This window comes from Heterodontus francisci, chromosome 18, assembly GCF_036365525.1.
Source record: "Heterodontus francisci isolate sHetFra1 chromosome 18, sHetFra1.hap1, whole genome shotgun sequence".
Classification (NCBI taxonomy): Eukaryota; Metazoa; Chordata; class Chondrichthyes; order Heterodontiformes; family Heterodontidae; genus Heterodontus; species Heterodontus francisci.
Window position 1 is genome coordinate 58,092,872 of NC_090388.1, and position 14,669 is coordinate 58,107,540.

Here is a 14,669-nt window from a genome sequence, read left to right on the forward strand (position 1 = left end):
GTTCCTTCCTGCTGCTGAATGCATGTTCAGCTGTGAGAAGAGAGTGCATTAGCTGGAGCATTCAGGTTGAAAATAGCACCACTGGCATCAAATCAATGTTACACGCCGACTGACATCACAATCTGCCTACTCTGCATACTTGCAGCGTGTGCTTCCAGTACCCGCAATAACAAAATGGCGTGCAGTGTGGCCTGCCGCATGGATATCAATTTGGACCTGAACTGGCACCCTTGGCTGCATAAATATGGGTGCTATGCAACCGAACTTTGCGGCCCTGATGTTTTACTGTATGGCACACACTATCCGTTTACCTCTGTTCTATCCTCCTCTTCGCCAACATAGGCACAATGATATAATAAAAGCAAAGTACTGCAGATGCTGGAAATCTGAAATAAAAACAGAAAGTGCTGGAAATACTCAGCTGGTCTGGCAGCATCTGTGGAGAAAGAAGCAGAGTTAACGTTTCAGGTCAGTGACCTTTCATCAGATGTTGCCTGACCTGCTGAGTATAGGCACAATGATCTAACTTTTGATCTTGAGGCTGTCCACTGGTAATCCCTTTATTCAGAGTTTAATAATGTTGTGGTAGGGAGCGGGATTGAATATTCAGTTATGGATGTTTGCGACTGGGACTTTACACCTGGGCTCCCGGCACAGGAGTTCAAAGGCTGCCGCTCAGCGCCGCCGTCAAATGGGCGTCCACGTTGCTGTTTGCGTCAGTACGTCAGTGACGTAGAGGCTGCGGAGTGCAAGATGGCGGCGTCCAGTGAGTCGGTGCCTGAATTAATTGCTCGGTTCAACGAGTTAATCCAAAGTAGCCAGAAAGGGGATCTTGTGCTGGTTGCCATGACACCGATCCAGAGTTTGACTATCGCATTCAGAGAGCAACAGAATAGGTGCGTCAGTGAGTGGCTGAACTAAATTGCAAGGATTATTGACTCTGGCATTACAATTTCAACACGAACGGTGCCATCCAGACAAGTTGTCCCTGCACTTCTCTATAAAGTCTTCGCCCCTTTGATTGTGTAACATAGACATTAACACAAGGGAAGTGGGTATAATCACAGGTGACGACATTCCACTGAAAGATAAACTTTCCCAGACAAACGCAATAGGAAAGTTGTATTCATAAAAACCCTCACTAAGGTCACTTGTTATTGTCAGACACCTGCGTTTTAGTTGAAGCCTCAACGCAGAGTCAATCTTTTGGGCCTCCTTATCTCGAGAGACAATGGATACGCGCCACTGACCACCTCCAGGCGCGTATCCATTGTCTCTCGAGATAAGGAGGCCCAAAAGATTGACTCTGCGTTGAGGCTTCAACTAAAACGCAGGTGTCTGACAATAACAAGTGACCTTAGTGAGGGTTTTTATGAATACAACTTTCCTATTGCGTTTGTCTGGGAAAGTTTATCTTTCAGTGGAATGTCGTCACCTGTGATTATACCCACTTCCCTTGTGTTAATGTCTATGTTACACAATCAAAGGGGCGAAGACTTTATAGAGAAGTGCAGGGACAACTTGTCTGGATGGCACCGTTCGTGTTGAAATTGTAATGCAGAAGTCATCGTGTTTTGACAGAAAAAGTTTGTTTTCTGACCAAACGATTGAAGATTGCAACTCTTTTAAGTGGGGAGTTGAGCCATCCTTAATTCTCTCTCTCTCCTTGACATTTGTGCAAGTTTATGGCTTTTTAAACAAATCTTTGAGTTGCCATCAGTTAAATATGTTTTTTTGCTGGAAATACAGCTGAGTATTGACATAAAGTTGAAGGGAATTGTTGGGAAATGAAGTTATTGAGGTTTCTTATACATATATATGATTCTCCAATGGTGGTACGAAGAAAATTGGGGATGTGCTAAAGGCCAAAATTGGAGGAAGGTTATAGTGCCGGAGGAGGCTACAGAGAAAGGGAGGGGTGAGACCATGAGGGATTTTTAAACGAGGACGAGAATCTTAAAATCAAGGCATAGCTGAACTGGGCGCTAATGTGGGTCAGTGAGCAGAGGTGATAGGTGAATGGGATTTGGTGCAAGTTAGGATAGGCGCAGCAGAGTTTTGGAAGAGCTTAAGTTTGCGGTGGGTGGAAGATGAGAGGCTGGCTCGGAGGGCATTGGAATAGTTGAGTCTTGAGGTAACAAAGGCATTGATGGTTTCAGCAGCAGATAAGCTGAGACTCGGAGGAGAGGGGCGATGTTACAGAGGTGGAATTAGGTGGCCTTGTCGTTGGAGAGGATACGGGGTTGGAAGCTCAGCTCATGGTGAAATTGGACGGCAAGGTTGTAAACAGCCTGGTTCAGCCTCAGACAGCAGCCAAGGAGTGGGATAGAGGCAAGGGAATGAATTTTGTGGCAGAGGCTGAAGATAATGGCTTTGTTTTCCCCTGTATTTAATTAGAGGAAATTTCTGCTCCTCCAATACTGGATGTCAGATGAGCAACATTACAAATCAGAAGTGGTGATGATGGTGAGGTAGAGCTGAGTGTTGTCAGTGCACATATGAAACTTGACATGTTTACATGTAGAGAAGCAGTAGTAAAATGATATATGGGCACTTATGTGACTGAGAAACGAATAACTCAGTTTACCTTGCTTAATGGAATAAACATTTGAATTTTTTTTGAACATGCATTCCTATGGTGTTTATGGTAAGTTGGAAAATGTGCTGTTTTATAAGAACAGGAATGTGTATCATTTTAATACACTGTAGATGTGTGTTCCTTTAAAGGCTACAATTCTCATTTCTTGAAATTGTTTAGGTTAATTCGAGGTCAGGCTTGCATATCAACATAACCCACCTACTTAAAATAGATAAAACATAAATGGATGGATCATTGTTCAAAAAACAATCCTGCTCACCTTAAATTCTTTCTTTTCCCTGACTTAAATGTTTTCCTTCCCTCCTCCTTCCCACTCCTACCTCAGATCCTTCCTTTACTAATCTACCCCTTCACTTCTTCCATGCCCTATCCATGGGTTTGAGTGAGGAATGCCATAGAAGATCTACGTTGTCTATAAGTCTTTTATTTATTACGTGCTTCCTGTAAGTACCACTTTTGCTTTCTGCCGCTCTTGCTTCCCGTCATTCTTTATTGATTTGCTACCATTTAACATTGAGCCAAGCAGAACTGGAGATGGGGAATATATGAACTCAAAGTGAAGAAAGTAGCTAGAAAATGAACAATGAGGAAGCGTTGACCAATCCTGAATGAGTCAGGAAAATGTACAGATTTAAAAAAGGAAGGCAAAACAATCACTTTTTTAAAAAAAATTTCTGAGCGCTTTAAGCCACTATTTTTCTCTGTGGCATCAAAAGAATTTCATGTTTCACAATAACTTAATTACAATTACATATTTAATTGTGTTTTGTACCTTCTAATAAAGTTTTCCTTCATTAAAATTTATATATCAAGGCTCAGCCTGTATCAAAAGTTTATGTTTTGACTGGATGTTTTCCCTAGAACAGGTGAAGGGAGTTACCGACCACACACACACATTCTGAGCAAGTGCAGTTTTCAGAATTTTGTCATAATGCATTAATACTTTTTTTCTGAGTTGAAGTAGTAAGCTGTTTCCCTCCTTTTTCCAAAAAACAACTTCAAAATCTAGAGCTTGAATTCTCAAAATGTCATCACGAGCAAGGATCATGTTTAAAATTGCTTCAGTTTTACTTCAGTCAGATAGCACCTATGATTAACACATCTGGGTAACTTCTTGCCAGGTATGTCCTTCAAATTTCCCAATTCACATATCCCCAGCCAAGCGAGTACATAGGCAACCTACTCTCCAATCAAAAAAAATGAGATAATGACTAGTAATGTTGGTTGAAAAATTCCCTTGTTGCTGTATGAATAAGCCCATAGGATTTATTATGTGCACATAACAGGACAGAAGGACAGTTTAATATCCAGTTTGCTAAGTTCTTGCATTAAATTAACTTGAAGTCTTTTCAGGAAAGTCATCTGAATATTGGCCTGTGATGTCAGGGTAGTATCTTGATTTCAGTGAAAAGTCAGGTGTTAATCCTTTAACCTTATTCAGCTCCAAGAACTCTTCCTTCAGATGGTGTATCACAGTTCTCTTATTTTGTAGGCTGGTTTGTAGGTTATAATGTAACGCAAGCAATCTGTTTTGGCATTCTGATGATGTCAAACTGTGAATGTGAAGCTGTTGTCTCCAAATCTTCAGAATGTGTTGCTGCCGTGAAATGTACACCTATTCTGTAAACATTAATTCTAGTCCTAATTTTGCCCTGATTCTAGTTCTAATTTTGTCCTTATGTTGTGTTTAATTGATACACAGGAGTCATTTTAATTTTTTAAAAGTGAAACGATATCTTTTTCACTCCTTTAAACTTTTGCTTTGACCACAATCAAAAGTCAGTACAAGGAATGGTTAAATTTGCATCTTTGCTTCTTCTGTTTATAACAAAATACTGACATTTTCTCTTATTTTAGCCATATTTTCATGTTTACCCATAATTAAAGTAAAATATGTTGGAAAAATAAAGTCTTAAATACAATTTAAAATAACGTCAATAAGTGAAACAAACTTATTGGATACACTTGATTGTGTCAGATGCCTGATTGGAAGTTTTGCTGTTGAACTCATTATTTGCATCTGCTTATAAATCAAAATGTGACATAGATGCCTTCTTTCAGATAATGCTGTTTAACTATGTGATGAAGTCAATATTTTAAAATTTGATTTATTTTGCCAAACCTCCTCCTTGTCTGACTTGGGCTCTTCTAAAAAGAGTTTTGGCATTAAGATGCTGTACAATTAAATGTTAAGCTTTCTAATTTCTTAAAATAAAAATATTTTGCCGCTTTCAGTCTTATATTTCAAATCTCCCTAAAATATCTGCATTTTGTTTACAAACTCAATCTGAATGCTTCTCTTATGGTGAATTATTTTGTGCTACTTTTATGTTTTGCTTCTTGTCGGTTGATCTTTCTGACCTGAATATAATTTTAATTTGGAAATTGCTGTACGTTTTTAAAAGCTGGAGGTGGGGTGGCAGACATTTCAGCTTGGGAGTGGGGTCTATATGTAAGATAATGAGGATTATTCCTGAGGGCGGGTTCAGATATGGAATGCAACCCATTTGAAGACATGGATATATGTGTGTTATATTAGATCGCTTTGGAAAATGCAATATCTGTATATCTATAGAGTATATACATTTTATAAGAAATCATTGGTTATGTTTGAAGGTTTTTTTGGGGATTGTGTGAGAAATATAATTTTTTAATGCATTGTTTGCTGCAGTAGAGAATCTATTAATGCTGCAATAATCATTTAGAATGAGCTGGCTACTTTCTTGCAGCTCAAACTGAACAATGGTTTTTTTAATTTATTCATTCACAGGATATGGGTGTTCCTGGCAAGGCCAGCATATATTGCCCATCCCAAGTTGCCATTGAGAAGGTGGTGTTGAGCTGCAGTAAGACCTTCCTATTTGGAACTGGACTCCTCTTGGCCAAAATTGCTACCTATGTCAATGGGGGAGAAAAATTCTCAAGTCTTGTAAATTTGGATTTCCCTTCAAGCAGTGAATTTCATCACTACCCAAACACACAACCTGAATTCAACAACAAGCTATGTTTATATTGTTCAAAGTCCTATTGGCGCTCTACAGTGACTAGGAGTTAACACCGACTCACATAAACCATATAATGTCATAGGCCGCTTTGACCTTGTTTGGCATTGGTACATGCGATGTATGCCATTTACAGTGGGATACAATTGCTGTTTAGTGCATATAAATGATTTGGAGCTGGAGACAGAAAGCTATGGTTTGCAGATGACACCAAATTAAGGATGGGGTGTTCAAATAACAGAGAACAGGCAAACCAAATATAAAAGGTTCTAGGTACGGCAATAAATGGCAAATTGTGTTCACTGTGGATGAATGCCAAGTAACTTCAAACCAGGGAATGGAAATAGCAGAAATATAAACTAAACGGAACTAGGTAATAGAATTAGTGAGAATGGAAACTAATAGAAACTGTGGGTATTTGTGGATACCTTGGTGAACAGTGTGGCATCATTAAGAAAAGACAATGGGATCTTAGATACATAACCAAAGGATTAGAGCACAAATCCCAGGAAGTGCTGAACAATCTGTACAGTGTGACCGCATCTGGAATACTGTACCTAATTCTGACTGCTGGACTACAACATGGATATCCAGCTGGAGGCAGTGCAAAAAAGGACAACCAAATTGACAGTTGTCTTAAGGCATCTAAGCTATGAGGAGAGATTGAAGAGCTTGAGATTGTTTGTTCTGAAGAAAAGAAAGCTCTGGTGAGATCTTATTGAAGTATGCAAGATTCAAAAGGGAATTTGTGGATGAGTCAGAGCTCAACATCAAGAGAACCAAAGCCATTGTTTTTGGCCCCTGTCACAAACTCTGTTTCCTTGCCACTCAATTCATCGCTCTCCTAGGTCACACACTCAGGCTGAATCGTCTATCATCTGTGTCCAGTTTGACCCTGAGCTGAGTTTGAAACTTTGTCCTTTCCACTATCCAGACTGATTTCTTCCACCTCTGCAACATTGCCTGACTCTGCTACAAATTGCCCTTTATTCACTCTTTTGGCACAGCTAGACTTGACTATTCCAGGGTTCTCCTTGCCTGCCTTCTGACCTCCCGTTCTGCACAAACTCCAACTTGTCCAAAACTCTACTGCATGTATCCCGTCCTGTTTATCCATCAACCTCTGTCCTCATTGACTCAGACTGGTTCCAGAACCCCAGCAATTGCACTTAAAATCAATGGCCTTGCATCACATGAATTTTGCAGTCTCCTCCAGCCCTAATATCCGTTCCTGAATGTTCTGTTCTTTTGACGTCCTTTGCCTTCTGTGCTTCACTTCCTCTCAATTTGTTGCTGCGTATTCAGCTACTTTGGTTCTACTCTTTGGAACTCCCAACTTAAACCTGGCTACCTCTATCTCTTAAAATCCCACTCAATTTATCTCTGATCTAGCTTTCTGTCACCTCCAACTTTTACCTTCTATCTTGTTTGTTTCCTTGTATTTATTTGTGAAGTACTTTGGGATGCTTTTATACAGTGCTTTTAATGTAAGAAGTTAAGATTGCCACAAAATCTGGAATTGTGGAGGGGACGTTAACTCGAGCTTAGAAATGGAAAGGTACACAGACAACTTAGAATGAGCTACTTGAAGTAAAGGGTGGTGAATGTGTGGAATGGAGTGCCTGTGAAGGCAGGCAGTATAGAAATGTTTATATGAGAATTGAATAACTATTTGAGGGACTGGGTGATTGCGACAAATTAGTTTCGGGCTGGCCTTATGGACTGCTGGCCCTGTACTTTCCCACAAAAGCAAAATACAGCAGATGCTGGAAGTCTGAAACATAAACAGAAAATGTTGGAAATACTCAGAAGATCTGGTAACATGTATGGAGATAGTAACAGAGTCATTGGCCGGAATTTTCCGCTTACCGGTGGCCCTGGGGCCGATCCGCCCGAAGCGGATCAGGCCCCCGATCCCGCTCCGCGTCGCCTGGCCGCTGGCATCACGCGCTGATCAGCGGGCCCGCGGCGTAACTCTGAAAAGAAATGGCGCGTGCGGGTGGGAACTTCAGCATCATTGGGGGCGGGGCCACATACGCGGAAGGCTGATTGTAAGCTCTACATAGAGGATCACTGATTTTAAACAGAGCACTGAGTTCCCCATTTGATGTAAAGGAAGATACAACTGTGTTAAGATCTGGAGATTTCAAAGGCTCCATTCATTGAAACCAAGAAAGACTGGGAGACAAAAATATTGCTGTTAGAGGTGATGGAGGGCAGAAGCAATCGCGTTGCCCCCCCCCGATTCTCTGACGATTCACTGCAGGTCCTCCTCCAGGCCGTTGAGGAGAGGAGAGACATTCTGTTCAGCTCAAATGGGAGAAGGAGACCCTCTGAAGTGACCAAGAGGGCCTGGCTGGAGGTTGCAGAGGAGCTCAGCAGCTGAGGCGTTGTGAGGCGTACATGGATGCAGTGCCGCAAGCGCCTCAATGACCTGCTTCGCTCTGCCCGGTTAAGGGGCATTCCTCATTCATCTAATCAGTTATGTGCCAAGGGAGGTTTTTTGTGTACCCATGATGCAATGTGGAAGCCCTGTATGATCAATGCCTGACAGCTGCCTTGAAATGGGACACATGATGGGCAAGTCTGAGATGAATGCTGATGCTGTGGTGTTAAAGTTGCGCCCAACATTGTCACAGCAGTGAAATGCAACACCAATCCTTTGGGTGACAGCGTCATATGCCATTGACTATGTATAAAATAAGTATCTTTGTTTATTCAGGAAAAGAGGGCACACAGAGGGGCGGGTGGTGAGGCTGCGCTACTGTGCCAGTGATTTGGTGAATGTCAAATGCACTGAATGTTGCCCTCAATTGTAACATCACCCAGATGTAACCATGCAGGAGGCACAAACTTTTGCTTCACTCTGGATTGATGATGAAACTGATCACAATGCTTTTCCCAACAGGTGAAGCCCAGCATGTGCCAGGAAGCATTTCCGTTGCCCGACCATCCACCTCAGAGGTGGAGGAGGGCGCCTCAGAGGGTGCACCGTCACATCATCGCGACGCACCGAGTACCACAGCAGATACTGACACTTTGATTGGGATGACTGTGTCTGGGGAATCAATGTCACATACTGGTGTGAGCACAGCACAGTTGCTAAGCCAGACACCAGAGACAGAATCGGCCAATACATCACATACCCGGAGGAGAGTGGGATGCCAGGCCAGTGCAGAGCCGCAAGCTGATGACGTGCCTCTGAGATCATCCTTTCGTCGGGCGATGTTGCAGGTGCAGAATGCGGTCCATGGAAATCTGGCGGAGTTGCCTGAGAGGTTGCGTACTATGAATCATACTCTGGAGACATCCATCCAGAGTATGAGTTCAGCAAATTCACAGGCATTTGAACATCTGGCTTCCTCCATTGATAGACTGGCGGCTGCAGTGGAGGGATCAGTTCTTCATGCAATTCGGGACCTCAGAGCGACTGATCTGATAATCTGATGCGACTGTGCCAGGTTGAGGACACTCAGCGCTCTGAAGCCACCATTGAGAACCACCAGAGCCTCACGAGGGCACAGGGGCAGCAGATCGCATATGGGAGCTCCTCTTACGGCGCTTCTGATGCATCCTGCAGCTCCTTGCTCCCTCTGCCAGGGACATGTGAACCGCTAAATCCCGGGGTGATGGAGGGTGCTCATGATATTTGTCATGGGAACCCTGAGATGCCAGGACCCTCATGGCTGTGAGCAGGCAGAGGACGTCTGCCCAAGTCATCAAAAACAGGGCGGCAACAAGATCGGCCACCTGCCTCTGGTAAGTCTGGTGGCGAGGGATCATGCACACGAATGAGCATGCGTAAACAGATTAAGAAAACACTTTAATTTCACTACTGGTACACTGGGTGACTTGAAGTACATTTATTTGATTTGTAAAACAATAGTGTTTGATTAAATTGGAGATTTTATCATTGGACATGTCATTCCTGAAGTCAGATATTACATAGTTAGTCAATTCAAGTAGTCTCAAATGTGAGGCCACACACTTGGTTCGCGTCCCTCCTGATGTGATGGATTGGTTATTTGCTTTGTCTCACCCACTAAAGGTTAGAGATTTTGCACTGTCAGATCCTCACAATGATTAATGTCACAAAGCAGATTGAAATGTGTGAAGATTTATATCATTTCAACTGAAACGCGTTCCTATTAGAGATTCCCTTGTTTCTCTAGCAATTAGAGCCAAGTTACATTCAGTTTCCTCTCCATGATCATCATTAGACTGATGCCCATCTTCCTAATCAGAAACGTCGTCATCATCTGATGACACATCGCGCTGACATTGATCATCCTCTAGGGCATCTTCATGTTCAGTCGCCAGGTTATACAAGGCACAGCAGACGACAATGATTCTGGAAACCCTCGAAGGTGCGTACTGCAGTGATCCACCAGAGCAGTCAAGACACCTAAATCGCATCTTTAGGAGGCCTATAGTTTGCTCGATTGTCACTCTGGCCACATGGCTCTCGTTGTATCATTCCTTCGCCTCACCCCTTGGGTTCGTCACTGGTGTCATGAGCCATGTCTTCAGAGGATAACTCCTGTCGCCAAATATCCATCCCTCCATTCTGTACGGAGGACTGAAAATTGCAGGCACCTGTGAGTTGTGGAGAATGGAAGAATCATGACAACTACCAGGGTAACGTGCACATACCTGCGTGATTCGCTTCCGATGATCACAGAGGAGCTGAACGTACATTGAATGGAATCCCTTGCAGTTCATGAATGCTCCCGACTGTCCAGCTGGTGCTCTAAGGGCCACATGAGTACAGTCTATCACGCCCTGTACCATTGGGAAGCCGGATATAATGCTGAAGCCTCTGGTTCTCTCAGCCTGACTGGTGTTGTCCATCTTGAACGTGATGAAATGGTCAGCACGTTGAAACAATGCATCAGTCACAAACCTTATGCAATGGTGCGCTGCTGATTGTGAGGCACTGCACTAGTCTGCAGCTGAGGCTTGGAAGGAGCCAGACTCATAGGAGTTAAGAGCTATTGTGACCTTTAGAGCGACTGGCATTGGATGGCCACTGAGACAGTTTGATGCAACATCCACTGCCAGCATCTCACAAAGAGATGTGACAGTCTCCCATGACAGCCGCAGTCGTCTTCTGCACTGGCGTTCTGACAGTTGCAGGGTAGTTCAGACGCGTTCGGTATGCCCTTACTACTGGGTAGGTACGTCTCCTGACATTTGGTCGCTCCCGGGTGACTCTGCGAACTACTCTCCCTCCAACAGCACGAGGATGCACTGGTGCAACTTGCTGTACGTTCCCCTGACCACTTGTACTTCTGTCACTCATTGAATCATTGTCCTCCTCATCTGATGATCCACCTCCAGAGTGAACAATTCCCATTGTTAAACAGCAGAACAAGTTCTTTGACCACAGGTAATAGCTTCCAGCTTTTGTGACTGGCTCACTTCAGGTACTTCCTTCAGACAATAACTAATATTACATGGGTCCCTATCAGCAGTGCATAACATTCAGATTAAACCTTCTGCACAACCTGCAAGTTACAACCCTTGTTAGGACACACAAATAACATCAGCATGAATAAAGTTCAATAAATTCATTTTTACCTCCAACTCCCTCATGAATCAATGCCTGCTGCCCTTTTGAACCTGTCGGGTTCCCGACACGCCCTACGACCCGATTAACGCCCGTAAAATCAGATACGTAGCGTAAAATCTCTGTCAATTGGATTCTGCATTACCTTAAGCACTTCTCAATTGATGTTAGTCGGGCGGTAAGCGCAAACTCGATCGCGCCCGACTTCCCACGCTGGTTAAATTGCGTCAGCGCGTAATGACGCCGGGAACCTGGCCCGACGTCTTCGTGCGCCATTTTTCCCTCCGCACGACCCCGACAGGACCCGATTCTTAATGGTAAAATTCTGGCCATTATGTTTCAGGTCGATGACTGTTCGATCAGTTCTGATGAAAGGTCATCAACCTGAGATATTAACTCCCCACAGATTCTGCCTGACTTGCTGAGTTTCCAGAATTTTCCTCATATTCGTGCCATCACTAAGACCAACTATTTCCACCTTTGTAACATCGCCTGACTTCGCCCTGTCTCAGTTCATCTGCTGCTGAAACCCTCATTCATGCCTTCATTATCTCTAGACTTGATTATTCCAACACATTCCTGGCTGCTCTCCCACATTCTACTCTCCATAAACTTGTGGTCATCCAAAACTCTGCTGCCCGTGTCTTAACTCGGACCAAGTCCCCGTTCACCTATCACCCCTGTTTCACTGACTTACACTGCCTCCCAGTCAAGCAATTTCTTGATTTTTAAAATTCTCGTCCTTGTTTTCAAATTCCTCCATGGCCTCACCCTCCCTATCTCTGTAATCTCCTCCAGCCCCACAACCTTGCAAAATGCCTATGCTCCTCTAATTCTGGTCTTTTGAGCATCTCTGATTTTAATCACTCCACCATTGGTTGCTGCGCCTTCAGTTGCCTGGGGCCCAAGTTCTGAAATACCCTCCCTACACCTCTCCACCTTGCTTTAAGACAATCCTTAAAACCTACCTCTTTGACTAAGCTTTTGGTCATCTGCCCTAATATCTCCTTTATAACTTGGTGTCTGCTTTGTTTTCTAATGCTCCTGTAAAGTGCCTTGGGACATTTTATTACATTAGAGGTGCTATATAAATATAAGTCATGTTCTGTTTCTTGGCTTTCCAGTGTTGCTCTGGGCCTATGAAAAATGTGACAAAGTGGTTATTATGGTCCTGAGCTTTTCTGTCAGGATGTGCTTGTGCAGGAGTTGATATGGATTTTTACATGCCTTACATTACCAGATGTGAGTGATTGCTAGCAATCAGGGTTATTCCGCATGTCCAGAAGCTCATAGAGATGTACATTTGTGTATTGCTCATGTACGGAAATAGACACTGGAATGCATTTGAACAACAGTGTGATCTGTTCAGAGAACAATTGTTCGGTTGGTGTGTACTATATTTCAGTTATTTGTCTGTACATATGATATATCTGACTTTTAGATTTTTCTTTTTTCTTAAGGGAGGACGCAACACAATCTGTATTTGAAAGTTTTGTACAGATCCTGACAAGACAGTTGGCTGAGATAGAGGTGTGTACTGACAATCCTGACAGTAACAGGAACGGACAGCTTGAAGCTTGTTTGCGGCTGACTGCTGAGTGCTTCCGATGTCTCAGAAATGCCTGCATACAATCTGACAAAAACCAGTCTCATGGAAGGTAATTAAAGCCTATGTTCTTTTTGTCACAGAGTGAGACTTGCAACCGATGCAATGGCATAGCGCGTAGGAGAGCAGATGTGTGTTTCAACATTAGTTGGAGGTTTGTGGCGTGGGATCGGAACTTCTGATCTCACCTGTGCTGTTGTGGGGTATTGTGTAACAGAAGCAACAGTTTATCCACAAGGATGGAAGGAAATTCACTCGGAAAGTTGTCCTATCCTGCTCTCGGATATATCTTAGGGGTTTGTTGAGGCCTTGGAGCAACTATGACTGTAGTGCAGAGAAGCAAAGAAATGGGAGCAAGATATCATTTTTGGGTTGGGGAATGAAAAGAAAATGCCCCCACCAGTATATCAAATTTAAAAATTGAACTATTAAAAAAAAAACTGAGGGTATAGGAAGGTGCTTATACACATATCACCATGAACAGTAAATGCTGGCCTTGCCAGCGACACTGACATCCCACGAATGAATTCAAAAAATTTCTCTGTTTGTGCACTGATAATGCCATCATGAGTCGGTATTATTGATGGGTATAAATATACCACTGCATGAGAGAAGGAAGTATCCACCTAATGTTTGGATATATTGGTCTCTTCCAGGTGTACTTTTCTTCCCCAATATCTTTATTGTTGTAATAATGGAAAAGGTTTTGAGATTGACAGTTTTGTGCTTTGTTCTTCAAGGATAAGAAAGGAGATATTCACATTCTGTCCTGAAATTTTTGGCCCATTAGCCTCAAAAGATATCTGTAATCTAATCCTGTTTTATACCTGAATGCCTGAAGCAATTGTGATCTGCTTTAATTTGTGATCTGAATGTAGCAAGGAAAAGAACAACATGTGCACTGTGCTTGTGCAGTGATGTTTTGGAGTACAAATTGTGCACTAAAAGCAAGGCATTTTAAGGTATTGCCCGATTGGAGGCTTACTGGTACATTGGTATTGAACTGTGGTGCTGTTTACATTATTTGTTTCGAAATAAAAACCAGAACTAAATATCCTGTATCATGGGATGATTTAAAAAAAAACACCCAGGCTATGCAATGGAGATTTGCAAATGTAATGGAAGTTTACCCTGCATTGAATTGTCCTGTGTAAACTGTGCTTATGTTATGGTCACAGTGCCATTACCACATTGCAGAAAGGGAAAAGTAGTAAGAACTTCTACCTTTCTGTCCTGATTTGTTTTTGCTAGGATTGTAATTTTAGACCACTGATGAAATGTTGGCTGCATTGTAAATTTCTAGTTTTCCATTCCCATTCACAGCTGGTACTTTCAGAATAGGAGTCAAATCCATTTTCTGGGTAATGGTGCTTGAAGACGATGTGGAGGTACAGTGTACTATGCCAATACAGGCATTGGAACAAGAGTTTGGTGCCATGTTTGATTATCGTCTCATTATGTGGAAGGGAGAAGATTCAGAGGGAGCTTTTTTTGTTAGAAAAAGGGTCGTTATAACTGAGGATAAGATCAGGAAGGCCACTCTTGCCCATTTATTAGCAAGTAGTTTTGGTAAGTGACATGGTGTGTGCTGTCCATCTGCCCTTTATGGCTGCAGGGTTTTATGTATGGTAGGAGAAAAGGGAAATATAATTGGGGAGGGGGGGGCGGTGGTGGGTGGAAGCATGTACTAATGCCAAGAGTGATAGTGCAAGGAATGAAATGAATGAACTGGATCTATAGATGAACTGTCTAATCTACAGCAGAGTGAAAAGCCTAGTTATAAAAAGAAACAATATTGGGGGAAATCTTTGCACTTATGTACATTTTTATATAATTTAAAAATCACAGCTTTGTTTCAAACTAGGAACTTTAATGTTACCAAACAGAATGTCT

General features: G+C 42.7%; 1 protein-coding gene across 4 annotated transcripts in view; it reads left to right on the forward strand.

Annotated features, from left to right (window-relative positions):
* Nucleotides 1-740: 740 nt before the first annotated feature.
* atxn10 (ataxin 10) overlaps nt 741-14,669 on the forward strand; it is a 350,575-nt gene continuing 336,646 nt past the window's right edge. For all 4 annotated transcript variants that reach the window (XM_068051270.1, XM_068051268.1, XM_068051271.1 and 1 more), the window contains exons 1-2: nt 741-896; nt 12,631-12,828. In XM_068051270.1, the coding sequence (XP_067907371.1) occupies nt 754-896; nt 12,631-12,828 (341 nt within the window). In that variant the 5' untranslated portion in view covers nt 741-753. The remainder of the gene's footprint in view (nt 897-12,630; nt 12,829-14,669) is intronic.